The sequence below is a fragment of the Typopeltis vanoorti genome, chromosome 12, assembly GCF_054136105.1.
Source record: "Typopeltis vanoorti isolate ZY-2024b chromosome 12, IOZ_Tvanoo_1.0, whole genome shotgun sequence".
NCBI classification, from domain to species: Eukaryota; Metazoa; Arthropoda; class Arachnida; order Uropygi; family Thelyphonidae; genus Typopeltis; species Typopeltis vanoorti.
The window spans coordinates 81,848,832-81,867,176 of record NC_143560.1 but is presented as its reverse complement, the minus strand read 5'-3'; the positions used below and the strand labels follow the sequence as shown (position 1 = coordinate 81,867,176).

Sequence of the window (18,345 nt, the reverse complement as noted above, 5' to 3'; positions counted from 1 at the left end):
TAAGCATGTGAAAAGTACGTCCCGTAGGATTGCTGCACTATAGTGTCCGTTGACTTCTTTCCAAGCAGTGTATTATCGAAACTCGAACCGGCATAAATTAGAAGAATATGATACGCCTAAGTCACGGAGGAACTCGAGGAATTACAATAAGGGATACGAAACAGAATTCATTTACTACGGAAGGGAGGAAAAAAGCTATCGTCGAGGAGTAACAAACAGTGGCGATGAGATAGAAATATTATCAATAGGGTGGCAACATGGATCTGTTAGAAAGGATTAAGTTGCCGTTCTCTTATCAACGATTTTAAAAAAGATTACTTTGAACTATCGAAAGATAAGTGTTGCTGTGTAAATATTAGTGTAAGAAAATACTCTTTGCTTTATTTGCTGTTTTAAACACAGCTATTAGGTCTTTCGTATATTTTGGGAATATCAAGAATATTTCAACTTATAAATTGTAGAACATCAAAGGTCAAATCTGACCTACTGATTCCAATAAGAATAGGCTGTGACTCGCTACAATCCACATCCTGAAGAGTTATTGCGATGACTGTTAATATACTGCTTACTTTCAACAGGAATGCGAAAAATAATTTAGCTAGAAACAAGAAGTTTTAGGAATACAAATTCAAATTTCGCTTGGACTATTTGAATTCAAATTAGGTTTGAATTTGAACCTAACTCTGTATAGGTTCACCTTCCTAAAATTTCAACAAATAATAATGATTTGATTTTTTACATGTTATTTCAACAAAAATGTTATTCATATACCATGAAAGTAGTGTCCATTGCTTTATTTTCACTTCTACACTCTAAAATAGAGGAGTGAACAGCCGATTGGACTTTGGTGCTCTCTCATATCAAAAAAGCAACTGACTTCCTTTTGCAATCTCTCATGCGAGCTCTTTATCTGTGCATTCTTGAAGGTATTGAGTTTGTGGTTTTCAACGCCGATAAACGATCTCGTGATCTTTCATCACTGCGTGACTGTCCGCAGATGTCAACTAGGGTGCCAACGGGGTTTAAGATTCGAACCCCCACTATGATAGGAATGTTCGCTTTTAAATGAAGCATGATTTGGATTGAGAGGTGCTTATTGAATCTTAGGCCTTTGCCTAAGATTTAATAAGCATCTACTTATCTGAGGGTTGCAATGGGTCAAAAACTAAACTAGCTTGGCCTCTAGAACTCGATTCATAGATGGTTTCTCTCTTAGACCTTTAGTAGTAGTAGTGATGGCTTTTTATGACAATCCTATGTCCGGAAGATCGAAAACCTTAGTACAGTTTAGTACTGTGTGTTAGATTACCTGCTGAACATGCACTATTAGACCAAAAGTGGGTCTTTTTGAGCCCTTTCAAACAAGCAATAAGGTGAGGCACGCTCGCTATTAAAATGATCTACCACCTTAAGATACGTCCACGATGATTGAATGTGTTGTCGGCTTTAAACTCTGCGTGCACTCTAAGGCCATAACGTCGTGTATTTTGTCTGTTAAGTAAGTGTTAATCTGGCCAGTGGTCTGTTTTTGAGAGATGAAAAACCACAGTTGCTTTTGAAGCGACTCTTTATTGCTTCTCCATGAGAATGACTAATTCAGGTACTGTCGAAATTATCTTGTAAAAAATGTTCCGAGCGTTCTATAAAAGATCAACCCAGAACGGCAAATGTCACTATCAGAAATGTCTTTAAATTCCTTGTGAAACAATCTTGTAAAAGAGAATCTCGTCTTCGATGCTTCCCTTATGTATTTCATCAGTTTGCAATTACTACGGAGGGCATCGGTTTTAGCACTTGAAATAATAAAAATCACACAATATAGTTTCGACTTCCATGGCATCCATCTGGACTCTCTTAAAAGAAAATTAAAAGTCAACAAAAGTGAAATTTACTTCAAAATACTGATTCATAAACAAAGTTTTAAATCCAAATACGCCTTCCTAATAGAAGAAATGCACAAAATCTGAAAGTGAAACAGTCAATTAGCATGATAAAGAGCCAAGAGGCTATTTTTCCGGCGGTGTAAATTAAGTTAAGGGGATAATAAATCCTTCATTATTTTAAAGCCGGATACGAAACTTGGAGATCAAAATCTAAGATCTAAGAGTTTCATGCAGAAGAACTATCGGCGAGTCCAAGTCAATTAACATTTTTAATTACATTCTCAGGCCTATTTTTCTGGGTTCCAACAAGAGTCTCGCGCTCCCGTTAGAAATCGGAGTAATAATTATATAATCAATAAAATATGATTTGATTGGCTGACCGAATTGTGTATCCACTCGTCACCTAACAGAACTCTGAACCCCTTTGCAGCATGGATGCTTGGGCATGTCTTTAGGTGTTAGATGATTATAAAAGTGAAACTTGCTTCACCTTTGCAGGTAGATCGGTAATACCAGTGAATACGCAATGTGTTAGCATCACCTGTTAATTCCTGATATGTATTGCCAATGGCTGTACAGGAGTCATGAAGTATTGAGATGAGACATTAATAACAGTGACAAATGAATATGAAGTATTTATACTGATACTAAAGTGAGTACTCAAAACACCATCTGAATTGAGGAACACATAGGTAATAGTTTCCGTTTCATTTGGTTTTTCTTTTGATTCTATCCCCTTAATCCCCTTTCTTTGATAAGATACAGCCTTGAAAAAGGTTTATTTAACTGATAAAGATGGTCTCACTAAAGGAGACGGAGGGAGCAGGAATAAAAGATTTCCTTCCTTGTTTGATTTTACTTACTTTCCAATAACAAACCAGACACTACGAACTGGAATAAACGTGCTGTTAAAAGCGAAATAAAAGTATCGATACTTATTCTGATCCATTATATTAGCGAAGCTCATCGAAAACCCGGACTTGAACAAGTTTGAAGCATTGAATTAAGGGGTATGAAACAGAATTCATTTATTTAGGGGGTAAAAAATGGCTACTGATAACGTGAACGGTTAATAACATGAGTAACAAACACGACGTGTGGAAGTGTTATCAGAGGGCGCAGCACGTCTGTGTATAAAGGCTTAAGATGACGTTCGCTTATCAGCAATTTAAAAAAAGGTTCACTTGGAACTAACGAAAGGTACGTGTTGCTGTGTAACTTAATGTGTTCAATATGTAATTCTTCAAGCCGATAGCGACAATATAGCGTACGGATACTGCAATTAATAATTTAATTCCCATAATACACGCAGATTTTGTAAATTTAAATTATTCTACAACTGTTGCTACACGTCCACATCCTAGGTACAAGATTAGCGCATTTTGTAGCGTGTTATAGGAAGGACGATTCCTTTAAATGGCGCTGAAACTCCTTAAGCATTTAAAATATTTAATCAACTCACCTGAGGCCTAGAGCCATATGCTGATTAAATTTTATTAATAATGTAACTGGAATTTCATTATTATTTATTAATGAAATAGCGTAAGACTAAAAATAATATTTATTCAGTTGAACAACAAGGGATTTGTATCCCCTTAATTATTATAATATATAATTCATTGTAATTTTTTTTCAAATAGATTCCGAAGAAGCAATGAAAGATTCGAAATTGATCGTCTATTTTGTATAAAATAATTTTTATCCTGTATGTTAATTACATAAATTAACATTTTCATTTAATTGGAAGTTACTTGGTTTGTTTTATGTTCTGTCGGTTAACTGTGTTTAGCCTCTGTAGTTGCACTGGGGTGCAGGTATGGTATGATCTCTCTCTCTCTGGGTTATATTTGAATTTCTTAAGATGCTTAAAGAACATGCATGATATCTGATAATAAATATTTGGTAATATGTTTCTTCTTTTTTCTTATTTTGTTCTGTAATTGTGCGATAACACGTATGTTTGTTTATGTGCTTGTTAAAGAATTTTTTTAAAATTGTAATTGTGATAAATGTTTTTCGTCAGTCAATCTTTAAGACTTGTTCGGTTTTACATCTTATGAAACGGAAGAGTGTGAATAAAAGTTTCATTGAGAAGAATCTTTTATTGAAGAAATATCATAGTAACGATTTCAACTGCTTTGTTTGTTACTAGAAAATTGTATGATTTATTGCTCGACTTGTGTTGTAATCTGCTCTCAACACGTATCAAAACCATTAAGGAATTCAACCTTCCACCAGGAAATTATTTCCATGTAGACAGCAATGGCAAGAACGCTACAAATTACCCAAATGGAAAAACATATCCAAAACAATTCCGTACCCAAGGGGGGGTACGCGAGTCGATACGTGGGGATACGTCAAAAAACGTTTTATATTGATAGGAAAAAAAGTAATTAATTAAAGATAAAGAATATTACTTTCTTTCATCAATTAAACATATATCTAATATAGACAAAGACGTTATAAAGATCCTGTAACCTTAAATTTGCGAGTAGCGCACATTTGGCGACTTTGCACACAATCGTCCGTGGCAAAGCTGTCATGTTTTTTAAAACTAGGGAGTAAATCTTGACATTAGATACAACACAACTTTGAAAAAAGAATTTCAACAGAAATCTCTTCACAATTGGTGGATGATACTGAAGTCCGAGTATAGCAATTTAGTAAACACAGCAAATGATGCGCTCCTACCGTTTGGTTCTACTTATTTATGTGAGGTATCATTTTCTGCAATGACAGATGTTAAAACCAAATATCGAAATAAATTAAACTTGGAACCAGACCTTCGTATCGCAGTATCAGAAGCCATCAAACCAGAATTTCAAGAAATTATGAAAGAAATGCAAGGCTATTGTTCACATTAAATATTGTAATAAATATGTTTGTAAGCTGTTAATAATAAAAATAATGTGTAAAAATAACTAGCTTTTTTAATTATTATATGATGATACAAGGCATATTTCCTCTTTATAATACTTATTATAATAAATTTTTGCTCAATCAATTGGGGGTACGCGCTATTTATTTTTTCTGTCTTGGGGGTACGCGATCATAAAAGTTTGGAGACCAATGATCTAAACAACCGTTTTCTTGCATTTATTGTGTTCACCACTTGCAAACATTTCCTAATTCTATGACATGTGACTGAAAACCGTACCACATATTTTGAACTATACAAAAAATTGTTATAATTCTTTTCCACTATTTTTGTTATGTTTTACTTATCCAGTAGAGCCTGGTTCAGCCAAGAGGAGCAAACTCCAATTATCTCTTCTTGAACTAACTTGTAAGCTTCCTCAATTAAGTCTCCTATCCGTTCCCATGTTAGTTGCAATCTCGTGGATTTATGTAAGTGAAAAGTCCTCACTATTAAGGTATAATCTTTCCAAGCACTCAATAAATCTTTTCTGAATATACATAATTCCTGTAATCGATTGAAGATCTAACTGAGGAGAGATTAGAGTCACACTATTAGCCTGGCACGTGCGAATCATAAGACCCCACAAGCGAAGCGTTCTTTAATTAAGCCATTAATCCACTGAGCTTTACTACTTATATAACTAATAGGATGCAAACTTAATTTTTAATAAATTCTATTTATTAACGCTTTCTAAACCTTCTCCATCAAATGCTGTCCTCCTCTTAGGAAATCGCATGATACATACAACACTAGCATTTGAAAGTTGAAGAATTACGAAATCTAAGGTCATTAAAACAGGTGAAAACAGTTTTCAACGAAACATTCCATATTTTATTGTGTGGATAAACATATTTTGAAGACTTTGTCAAATTTATTTCTGTGAAAACATATCCCAGTTCATTATAAAAATTTAAAACCGTTCTGCCCAACTATTGATGCGTTTGTGTATTTTCTTGCAGAAATTGTCACACAGATTCGAGAGGAATTAGCTGAACAAGATGAATCATCTCTACTTGTGGATCCTAACCCTTTTCCTTGTCAAAAGTAAGAGACTTCACTTTTTAGGTAGCCGATAAGAGCCGTGCAAGCGGCAAAGGATTCAATAATGATCGACGGCTTAATCTGAGCTAATCGCATCCTAAACTGTCGTCCTTTAGAAATTACGTATCAGAAAAGGAACGGTCTGAAAAGTTAAGGATTTGCATACATTTAATTTCTCATTTGAATCTTTTGCAATTGCGCTTAAGATTGTGCCGAGGGTTATCTGAGCATGATTGCGTACGAGTGTTACTTCTCGCCATGTGACCTGCCTTGCCATTTGGATCTTTTAATGGCTGTTATGATGTCGCTCATCCTGATCCGAGCTCGGACCCAATAAGTGTGTCAACTGCAGGAAAAGTTCAGAAACGAAATGAAACCCACTCTTCTCGACAAAAGTCGAGGACTGCTTAGAGATGATTTTTCCCATTTTTTTTAAAATTTCATTTAACTTTTATTATTATTCATAATCTCCCTTACGACTAATACATTTTTGAACTTAACTTGTACATATTTGGTCTGATGTATTGCAATAAATAACTTTTATTATTAAAAGACCAGAAGATAAATGATAAAATATATATACAAAGAGCCAACAAGTTTCACTAGCCACTGTCTAGCATTTTCAAGGCTGAACTGATGTGAAAACAAATGCATTGAGATACATTTCAAAAAACATACACTTTACTAACTGTTAGGCCGTTACATTTGATCATTCGTGTTTGATGGCGTGCATGTGTTCGAAAGCTTCAGTCAGATACCGGTGCATGACCACGTGTTTTGTAGTTGTTTGCATATTGTAATTCTGTTGAACTGAGAGAGATGAGATTTTTCCATATGTCTTTAAGAACAATGCCCTGATTTCTATTTAAATTATTGCCTGTACGTAATACCACAGCTGCTTCTTTTAAAGTTCTGTATTTGTAGTCATTCTCGATGTAAGGCATAGAACTGTTTTTCCAATCTATTACGTGATTTGATGTTGAGAAATGATGTGCTAAACCAGATGTGATGATTCTATTATGATTGACATCCCCCACATGTTCCTTCTGTCTTATTTCAAAACTTCTCGAAGTCTGACCAATGTAAGAAAGGCCACACGTGCATGGAATTTCATATACTCCAGGACATTTGAAGAAAGGTACCACATCTTTAGGTGATCCCAAGATTTGTCTGATCATGGTAGTTGGTTTAAAAACCACTCTGATGTTATGAGCTTTTAACATTCTCGCCAATTTTGTGGAAACTGAATTAATATATGGAATAACAGCTGTGGACACATATTGGGGTACTGTAACACGTTGTTGGTGGTTATCTTTAAATAGCCATTTGTTCAAAATGTTAGAAGGGTATCCATTAAGAGATAGTGTTAGATTTTAGTGACAGTTCTCTCTGTACCTCTGTTGTTTTTACAATCGACCTTAAGGCTGTATTACGGAGCATGTGAATGATGCTGTGTTTTTGTGATCTATGATGGTTGGACGAATAATGTAGATATCTACCAGTATCTGTGGGTTTCCTGTAAATGGACAGTTGGAAATTGTTATCTTCTTTCTTCACTAGGATGTCAAGAAAAGGAAGTTCTTTGTTCTTCTCTAGTTCTATAGTGAATTTGATCTTATTGTGTAGTGAGTTGATTTTGTTCAGAAATCCGAGAGGGTTTTCCATGGTGTCTTTCCAGATGATGAACAAGTCATCGACATATCTCCACCAAATTGATGGTTTTGGTACAATGGTGGAAAGAATATCCTTTTCAAGTTTTTCCATAAAAAGGTCTGCGCATGGTGGTGACAGAGGGCTACCCATGGCTAGTCCTAATTGTTTGTATACAGTGTTGTTGAATTTGAAGAAATTTAAATTCAGGCAATATATAATATATATCATATATAATATGATAATACAACATACCAGGTATGAGGTTAACATTATTGACGAGAAGTGTAGAGATCAATTTGATGACATATCTAACAGTTTAGACTACACGACGTGGAATGATATAGACCAAGTATTACATCGTAGCTACGAAAAAACTTTCACAACGAGTAAAATTAGACAAATTAAAAAATTCGAATTTCTATATAAGAAAAAATTCCAGTCGCATCACAGTCTGCCTAACAACAAAGTGATTTTTAACTTTTCAGATTACAGGCTTTCTAATCACGAATCAGAAATCCTAAAAAAAGGTTTCAACTTTGCCATCTCCCCTAATTTTATCCCTAAAATGGATTTCATATGTGGGATAGAAAAAAGTATTTTTCCTCTTCCGGAGGCTACAGCAAATGCGATCAGGTTCAAGAGTACGATTATTCTTGCTTCAGCAAAACCACCAATACCTAATATCACTCCTTATGATAAGAAAGCTCTCCGCAACTTACGTAACAAAGACATTATAATAACAAAAGCCGATAAGGAAATTCAACGGTCATTCTAAACTCGAAAGATTACTTCGACAAGATTAACTTGTTACTAGCAGACAGTTCCACTTACCAAGTCTTAGATAAAAATCCCATCATGAGTAATCATCTGGAGACTAATGCTCTTATCCGCAATATGACCGGCTGGTCGGATGAACTTAAAAAAACAACGTAACTTCTTACACCCTATTACTCCACGCCTTCATGGTGCACCGAAGATTCACAAAGAAAACGTTCCTCTTCGTACAATAGTTGATGGAAGATCATCACCTACATACCTACTAGCAAAGCATCTGGCAAAATTAATGAAAGGAACAATTAGACACACAGAGACCTACGTTAAAAACTCTCAACGTTTTGTAGAAAAAAATCAAGAGTATTAAAATATCAGAAACGGACATTATGGCTAGTCTAGATGTAGTGTCCTTATTCACTAATGTACCGATCGTAGAGGTAGTTAACATTCTGCAAGATCTTTTCCCTCAAGACATCACACAGTTGTTTCATCATTGCCTGAATTCAAATTTCTTCAAATTCAACAACACTGTATACCAACAATTAGAAGGACTAGCCATGGGTAGCCCTCTGTCACCACCATGCGCAGACCTTTTTATGGAAAAACTTAAAGGATATTCTTTCCACCATTGTACCAAAACCATCAATTTGGTGGAGATATGTCGATGACGTGTTCATCATCTGGAAAGACACCATGGAAAACCTTCTCGGATTTCTGAACAAAATCAACTCACTACACAATAAGATCAAATTCACTATAGAACTAGAGAAGAACAAAGAACTTCCTTTTCTTGACATCCTAGTGAAGAAAGAAGATAACAATTTCCAACTGTCCATTTACAGGAAACCCACAGATACTGGTAGATATCTACATTATTCGTCCAACCATCATAGATCACAAAAACACAGCATCATTCACATGCTCCGTAATAGAGCCTTAAGGTCGATTTCAAAAGAAACGGAGGTACAGAGAGAACTGTCACTAATATCTAACACTATCTCTTAATGGATACCCTTCTAACATTTTGAACAAATGGCTATTTAAAGATAACCACCAACAACGTGTTACAGTACCCCAATATGTGTCCACAGCTGTCATTCCATACATTAATTCAGTTTCCACAAAATTGGAAAGAATGTTAAAAGCTCATAACATCAGAGTGGTTTTTAAACCAACTACCATGATCAGACAAATCTTAGGATCACCTAAAGATGAGGTACCTTTCTTCAAATGTCCTGGAGTATATGAAATTCCATGCACGTGTGGCCTTTCTTACATTGGTCAGACTTCGAGAAGTTTTGAAATAAGACAGAAGGAACATGTGGGGGATGTCAATCATAATAGAATCATCACATCTGGGTTAGCACATCATTTCTCAACATCAAATCACGTAATAGATTGGAAAAACAATTCTATGCCTTACATCGAGAATGACTACAAATACAGAACTTTAAAAGAAGCAGCTGTGGTATTACGCACAGGCAATAATTTAAATAGAAATCAGGGCACTGTTCTTAAAGACATATGGAAAAATCTCATCTCTCTCAGTTCAACAGAATTACAATATGCAAACAACTACAAAACACGTGGTCATGTACCGATATCTGACTGAAGCTTTCGAACACATGCACGCCTTCAAACAGAATGATCAAATGTAACGGCCTAACAGTTACTAAAGTGTATGTTTTTTGAAATGTAACTCAATGCATTTGTTTTCACACTAGTTCAGCCTTGAAAATGCTAGACAGTGGCTAGTGAAACTTGTTGGCTCTTTGTATATATATTTTATCATTTAACTTCTGGTCCTTTAATAATAAAAGTTATTTATTATTAGACTAATACATTTATTCCAGCGATGCTCCAGTACCATTAGCCCGTCCCTGTAGAGGTTCTTAGAAAGATCTGCAAAATACTCCTCTACAACTGCAATCACCTCTTGATTCGAACAAAAATGCTGACCAGCGAGGGAGAGTTTTAGTTTTGGGAAGAGACAGAAGTTAGAGGGGAGCCAAATCTGGGGAATAGGATGGATGATCGAACAATTCATAGTGCAGACCCCTTAATTTTCCCATTGCCAAAACACCTTTGTTTGGAGGTGCATTGTCCTGATGAAAGTTGATTTTTTGTCTTCTGCAAACGACGTTTTTCTCACGAAATCTTTCGTCTAGTCTGGTTCAAAGATAGAAATAATATTCCCTGGTTACTTTTTTTTACCCTTTTCAAAATAATTAATAAACAAAATGCCTTTAGCATCCCAAAACACCGATGTCATGACCTTTTCTTTGGCGCTGAACAACCTACTTCTGTCCACTGTTTTGACTGCTGTTTGCATTCTGGTGTGTAATGGTGAATCCAAGTCTCATCCATAGTAAAAAATCGACGCACAAAATCAATTTTATTCTTGTTAAAATGCTCCAAGCACTGTTCAGAGATTTTCATGCGAGTGCGTTTTTGATCTGCTATGAGCATGCGCGCACCCATCTTGCGCAAATGAAATTCTAAAAATTCCGAATACGTAATGATATTTCTTCATGCAAAATATATCTTACACGTTCTTTTGAAATGCCTGTAGTCTCAGCAATTTCACGCACTTTGACTGGCCAGGCATCCAATACCATATCGTGCACAGTTAATCAATGATTTCTGGTGGTGTTACACTTTTTGGACGTCCTTCACGCGGATCATATTCAAGCTGGTATGACCACGTTTAAACTCGGCAGCCAATTTGTTAATTGTCGAAAACGATGGAGAAGAGTGCCCATAAACGTTTATGAACTTCGAATGAATTTCGTTCGTCGTTCAACTTTCTTTTATAAAGAATTTTATCATTTCATCATCAATTTTATCCATTTCAAGGGACACAGACAACACGTTTGCTTCAGACAGCTGTATAAAACAAACTACTTCACAGAATGACTTGCAATTTCCCATGGATGCTTATGACAGATGTACCAACTTAGAAAAAAAAATCTTGCCGATGGCGTTGCCATCTGTTGTCGAGGCCGAGAACTTTTCAGAACACCCACATATTTCTTTCCATTTTATCTTCGTAAACAATCCATTATTGTTTAAAATTTTCCTTAAAGATTCATGTTATGTTTATCATTAGTAGAATTTCTGTTTTATGTGTTCTTGTTTCAACTGCATATGTTGTTATCGATCTCAGTATTCTGTTATATATTAACATCTTGGTTTCTTCATATATATATATATATATATATATATACACACACACACACACACAAATTGTTCCACTTTATTTGGTTTAAACATCCATATACGTTTTTTACGTTTAATATCTGGCTAATAATATCATTCGATATTCGGAATTTTTAAAATTTATACACATTTCAGATAATCTCTTTCACCACTTCATTATTCTGTTATTCTTCCTTCAGGCTTACATTTTCGTATTAATGGTTCGTTAGGTATTTTGTAGCTAGTGTAGCTACAGCAGCATACTTACAACTTTAGCTAGTTTCTATTATTGATATTTTCATATCATATAAATGAGACATTGATATTAAATTATTTGAAAGTCGTCGCTAGAGGTCGTCTTCTGATTCATTATCTTTTATGTTATTACGTTCACCAATATTTTTTATTTTTTTAATATCTTTAAAAATGTGTTACATTCATTGATGTTTTTCTGTTATTAAATATATTGAAATTTTAAACGCAACCAAATACTTGCTTGAACTCAGACAAAGACCGACTTAAATTCTCAAGATTTCTGTTAACTGTCTTATTAAAAATATTGCTTGTAGGCAGGATCGATTTCGTCTAAACCTAGTTGCTTAAACATTTCAATTTTATTTTTGTGGTTAGTTTTAATGCTAAATTTAATACATCTATCCCCTCTCATAATAATGGACGTGATAATTAGTTCCTTTTCACTTTTAAAAGTCAAGTAGAACAGTAATACATCTCCTAGGAGCTGTGTTTTGCATTATGGGAAAATACTAAGAACAGTGTTCGGAGCTTACTCCACCTTTACTACGAGTAGCCCTAGCATTGCACTACCAGGTGTTGGCATACGCTTGGTCTCGCCGAACTTTATAGTTTTCTATATTCGGCATGAAACTCTTAGATTAGATTTCCTATGTTTGAGTTTCTTATTCGGCTAAGATATAATGTGGTATTCAATATCCACTCAATTTTGAATGAGTATTTGGTTTTACATAATTTTATTCAAAAATATTTCGGCTCCTCTGTGAATACTGGTCCACCATATTTTATGGATTTGAGATCCAATTGTTCCTGGTCATATCCTAGTATTAAAATTTCCTGAGCACCACATCCATATCTTTTGAGGTTATTACAATGTTATCTCTATTTGACAATATTTAATTGTGATCTTGGATTTGATCTCATAGGCACGACCGTACAACATACACAACAATCAAGAGTGCTATGGAGTAGTGCTCTATGATTGCGTGGTAATACCTACACGGAGTCCGGGGACTCATTGCGAGAGGTTATTCTACACTACAAAATAATATCTTAGCATTAGCAATATCGATACATGAATTCTAAGTTCTTTATATTCCTATAGCTGAAGAGTGCATTTTTTATTTGGAGCTGTGACCTTCTGTTCATCATCAGCACAATATTGTAAAAGCACGAAGTGATAAGCACCTACCAAAAATAAATAATAAAACCATTTTTTCATAAAAAAGAAACCAAAGAAGAGACATAATTAATTGAAAGATTTCGTATTGACTGAAATACTGAAGAGAACACATCCGTTACTTGTGTGTTCTCTGGTCGGTGGTCTCTTTTACACAAGAAAAACACCCGAGATTTCGTGTTGAAACCGTCTCACCCTTCCATCTATGAAAAAGGTAACTCGCTAACTAGTGGAAAATCTCTAGAAAAGTTCTTCGCGTCTTAAATGGGAATCGAACCCGGCTCTTTTCAATCCAAGAGCAAAAGGTTATGTGTACGCACTCTTGCAGAAAGCATTTTCTGACTGTATTGAGAAGCCAATAAACAGATTTAACAAGAGTTTGGAAAAATTAGAGAACGGCGGTGAATGTATTCATTTTGGGTTTTAATAAAACTAAATCGCCTTTCAAGTGTTCTTTAAGTGACGACTCCTCTTTATGTTCTTTTCGTTCTTCTTTAAGACTCTTGTTTGTTTGTTTTTTATTAAGATGAACCGAATTAGGTAATTTATTTTATTCCTTGTAAACTGTACAACTTTACAAAGAATATATATAATAAATATATAATAAAAAAAACTAAGAAAGAATCAGCACTTCGAATTAAACCAAAGTTTTCAAATTAAAAATTAGAATTAACGAAAAAAAATCAAAACGAATAATTAGCATCAACTAAAATTCCATCCTTTGGCTTTATGCTTAGCACACTGGCAAAGGATGAAATATGAAAAGTTTGATTCGGTTAATCTCATGTAAACGATTAAGAATTTGGATATTCGTGAGTAATTTAACTTTTACGAAATCTCTTGTATGTTCTTCGTGATCAAAGTAACAAACATTCAATTTTTAAATTAAAAGTAAGAACTGAATCTGCAGTGACGCCATTGACTGTAATTATGAATTAAGTATTCAGTACTTGAAAAAACCTTATGTGAGTGACTTAAGTTTTTCTTTGTTTTCAGATGCGTCTGCTAATTCGGCTGCCAACCAGTACGTAGATCATTATCTCCTAAGTATTGCGCAGAATTCAACATACAGGGAAAATGAACTTCCTGACTACAGCGGTGACAGTTTTTCGTTCACAAAAAGTAAAATTTCTGGATTGTCTAACATCAGAAGACATGGAGATTGTCAGCTTGATGAAGAACCGAATCAGTTTGTCACGCTCTTTGCTAACCTAACAGTGCCGGGAATGGATTTACAATCACAGGTGGACACTGTCCCGCCGATGCCTCCTCTTCTCTTCCCTCCGAGTGAAGCTAAAGGAACCATAAACGAAATCACACTGAAAGTTGAGATCACGGGCTACGCTAACGGCAGTGTGGAACTTAACCGGTTTAACATAACATGCTTCTCGGGCATCAACATTACCGAAGTGAATGGACCAATAGGAGAGAAGAAACAGTCAGTCCAAGAAATGGTGGACAACGAAGTGGAAAACATTGTTGAATACTTTGAAAGTGAGGTTAAAAAACAATTTCTGTATTCCCTTCCTTAGCACTTGGAAGAATAATAGAAGTCAAGTAAGACGTGGTGTGCGTTACAAGCTGCCACCTTCTACTAGACACAATAGTCTGTTAAACAGTTAGCTGTTCTGCGGAGTTAAAATATGCCCACCTTTGGCAGACAATGCCAAATAAACAGCAAACATTCTTTACTTAAAATGTGACTTTCAATGAAGTACATACTTCTCTTTCACACAGACTTGTTTCCCCGTTCCACATACGGCATCTTGCGCTACAAGTTATGACTCATGTACGAGTATGAAGAAAAAGTGAAGTACGAGAATTTAAAAAAGAACAGAACTGATTTTATAATACTATTTTATTCCACAAAGAACATTTCTATTCACGAACTATATTTTGTTGCTATTTCTTCTATATTTACCTGCTGCACGCAATCATGAAGAGTAAAGTGTACATTTTTATTATTTTTTGTATGACTTGTGGTAATCGATAGTTTATGAAGGCGAAACGAAAAAAAAAGTTCAAGAGTATTATGTAGAGAAATAAAGCAAGAAAAAAAAAAGAAGTCTCATATTTACAGCTTAGTTTGTCCTGAAAAATTTGAAATTGAAGACAAATCTCATGAATTTTATTTAAGCAAATTCAAAGATGATCATCTGCAATATTTTTTTTTGAAAATTATCACAATTATATTGAGAGGCTTTCTAGGTTCCTATAAAGTAGTATTAAGAATTTAAAAACATTAATAAGAAACTCACAAAGCTTTTTTATTATAAATAAAAGCTATCTTAATATTACATAATATATGCATATTTTTAATCATTTAAAGAAAGACTGAGAAAATTTCCACAAGAGGGCACCACTTGTAAAAGTTTGCAAATATCAATCGAGAGAGAAGGCGTTTAAGAAACCGATTAATCTCGTCTTTATCTGCAGTCATAAAAATCTCGGAAGACTGTGTAGCTTAGTAGAAGTGACGTTTGCACTCTACGACGCTTGATCGCACGACGAAACACTTGGGTTCGAATCTAGTCACCGACTAGAGGAACATTTTCTAAGCTTTTGTAGACTGGTTCCAGAGTTAATCGATCTCTGGCACGGGCAAGCGGGTTTATTCTCCCGGAAACTCGGGTTTTTCGTCCGGTAAACTCAAGAAAATCGACCGTCGAACACACACTATTTTCAGACATCAAAAATCTTGTGTTAGGGTAGGGATCACGAGATGGTGGTACTATTTGTTGAGTCGTCTCTTCACTGCAGGCTGGCTAAATTAGTGATAGCCTTGAGCCAGCTATCTCTGATTGGCTACCAATGGAGATTGAACTGCCCACTCAGTCTCCAAAAGTTAGGCAGGGGGTATAAAGGCGTCGCCTACTCCCTTATGCGAGAACAAAAAGGCGTTAGCTAATTTTTTGTTATAAAAATCTCAAAGTATGGTGAAAAAAATCTCCAAGTAAACCACTGTCTCCCATTCACTGTATTAATAGCTTGCAGTTTTTCTGTTATGGCATGTTCAATAAATTTACACAAGGGGAAAACGCTAAAGTAAGTTAGCAATTATAAGCAAATAATAGTCAACTTTAAGCAGGAAAAACCGATTAAGCTTTCCATAAGTTAAACCATCAAAGACGAGTGCATCTTCAAACACAGGCGTAGTCAAAATTATGCAGTTATTAAACAAACACAAAGTCAGGCAGGCGCAGAATTGTTTCTTAATCTATTTCAACCTTTTCTTTTATAAAATTGTACAAACTTCAATCTGGAAAGCGGATATCATACGATAATCTTCACTGTTTATTGCGATGTCGTACACCATCTTTGAATAACACAACACAGTAAATCCCATTCATACGATATTGGGTGCGAGTTCAAGTTTTTCTCTCTATTCCCTTTTCTTAATATAAATGACATGTCATAGATAATTTTTTTTGTCATTCATAATCCTTGTTGCAATGCCGGAAAATATTAGTCCCCACTAATCGATGGAAGCGCCAAAACCAAACATTGTATTTATAATAACCGTAAACGGTTTAGCAATATCAAAATAAGGAATTATATAAAAAGAAGGTGCAATCAAAGATATGTAACTGACGAAAACAAATTTCAGTCAAGTGGAAACGTTGACCAACAGAAACAGACCTTTGAGCTAATATATCATACAAACAACGAAATTATCACAGAATAATGATAGATAATTGCACAAAAAAGGACTTAAACGTCTTGATAAGAACAAAAATAGCAAATCGCTAAGCGAAGATCATAAAAATATTCATAACTATTCAGTTTTTGTTTTTACAATCAAGTGAAGCCCTATGAACTCAAAGAGCTACGATGCTCGTCTAGAATTCGCTTTACAAACACCCACTCTCAACGCGGAATATCAAAACCCACAACCTGTTGGTTGAAGCGCGGGTATTCTACCCACTCGGTCAACCAAGCCAGCGTAGATTATAGAAATTCCTGAATAGCAAATTTCAACTAAATTAAGACAACCCTAATAAATAAAAATAAATTCTATAAGATTTCGCATCCAATTATATTTCGATCCAGTGCAAGCAATTTTAAATGTACAGTTGACCCTTGAACAACACCGGGGTTAGGGGCGCTAACCTCCCGCGTTGTTCGAAAATCCGCGTATCTTTTGACTTCCAAAAGTTATTGTCCAAAAACGTAACTACTAATAGCCTGCTGTTGACTGGAAACCTTACCGATACAATAAACAGTCGATTAACGCATGTTTTATATGGGATGTATTATATACTATATTTCTACAGTAAAGCTAGCTAGAGAAAATAAAAATATTAAAGAAAATCATAAGGAAGTGAAAAATACATTTTTAGTGTATGAATTAATGAATTCATTAATTCATACACTAAAATTAATTAACTATTAAACTTAACTATTAAGTAATGAATAGTTAATGAATTGTTATGAAATTTTATGCTAATTAATTTTAGTAATTAAGAAAAGTTAATTTTATGTAGTTATGATTTAACACGCCATTTTTTACGTTTATTTACATTTCTCTCGACTGCAAATGGCCGTGTACGGTTCTGTAAGTGTTTGCGTGCGTAAGTTGTGATAAATTTTTTTAACTTTCTATAATAGACTTACGCATATTTTATAATAGTAAACGATAAAATAGACTCGTATCTACACATATTTTATGCATTCATGACATACCTATCTTAATTTTTTTTTGATATTTCTAGACTACGCGGTTTGTCTGCGAGCTTTTTTTTTTAAATTGTCGCAAATCTCCGAAAATTTTCCAATATATTTATTGGGGAAAAAAAAAAAGAAAACAAAACGAGTATAAGTGGATCCACGCAGTTCAAATCCGCCTTCTTCAAGGGTCAACTATTTTAATTGCATATGATCATTTTCTTTGGGGGGGGGGGACGTATTATGGGCTTTGGTTAAGCGTTCGCATGTTAATGATCCCGTAGCCATGGAAAATATTAATGCATGTTCTACAGCATGTTTATAAAGATGAGAAACTGCTAATATTAATAGCAATTATTATAGGCATGACCTGGTAACCAGGCGTAGCTAGTTCGAATCAGGTTTAAGGCATGAATATTGGGACAACTTGCTCTGGAAAAATTTGAGTATCTCCTTAAGTTTATCGGGCTCATCTTTAAAAACTAAAAATGAAGTTTGGATGCTTGCAAGTAATATTAAATAATATGGCGAAAAGAATTTCTGACTGGTCCCAAAAAGTTGTGAGCCAGAGTTGTCTTTGAACTGCGGCGAGCAACGAAAGCTGTGATGCCCAGGGATCGCGGTTGTTAACTGTGTGATCTTCTAAGGCGTTTGTCTCCTTTGTGGAATAAAAAAATGATTTTCCAGGAGAAATCGACCACAAAGGTTTTATTGAGACGGTGGACAACGTTCAACAAGAATCTACAAGACCCTGGAAAAGGGTCATGTAGATTCTTGAT

The 18,345-nt window shown here is 34.9% G+C and overlaps 1 protein-coding gene across 1 annotated transcript; it reads left to right on the top strand.

Moving 5' to 3' along the window:
• Positions 1-3,031: 3,031 nt before the first annotated feature.
• Positions 3,032-14,978, top strand: LOC150100934 (uncharacterized). Its single transcript, XM_090401912.1, has 3 exons — positions 3,032-3,083; positions 5,763-5,847; positions 13,898-14,978. The coding sequence occupies exons 2-3, from the start codon at positions 5,802-5,804 to the stop codon at positions 14,431-14,433; spliced, it is 582 nt and encodes a 193-aa protein (XP_090258038.1). The 5' UTR covers positions 3,032-3,083; positions 5,763-5,801; the 3' UTR covers positions 14,434-14,978.
• Positions 14,979-18,345: the final 3,367 nt, after the last annotated feature.

Bases quoted from the DNA above. Each gene is read 5' to 3' on its own strand.
- LOC150100934 (XM_090401912.1), top strand. From the start codon at position 5,802: ATGAATCATCTCTACTTGTGGATCCTAACCCTTTTCCTTGTCAAAA. The intron at 5,848-13,897 runs GTAAGAGACTTC...CTTTGTTTTCAG, and splicing joins AACCCTTTTCCTTGTCAAAA to ATGCGTCTGCTAATTCGGCT.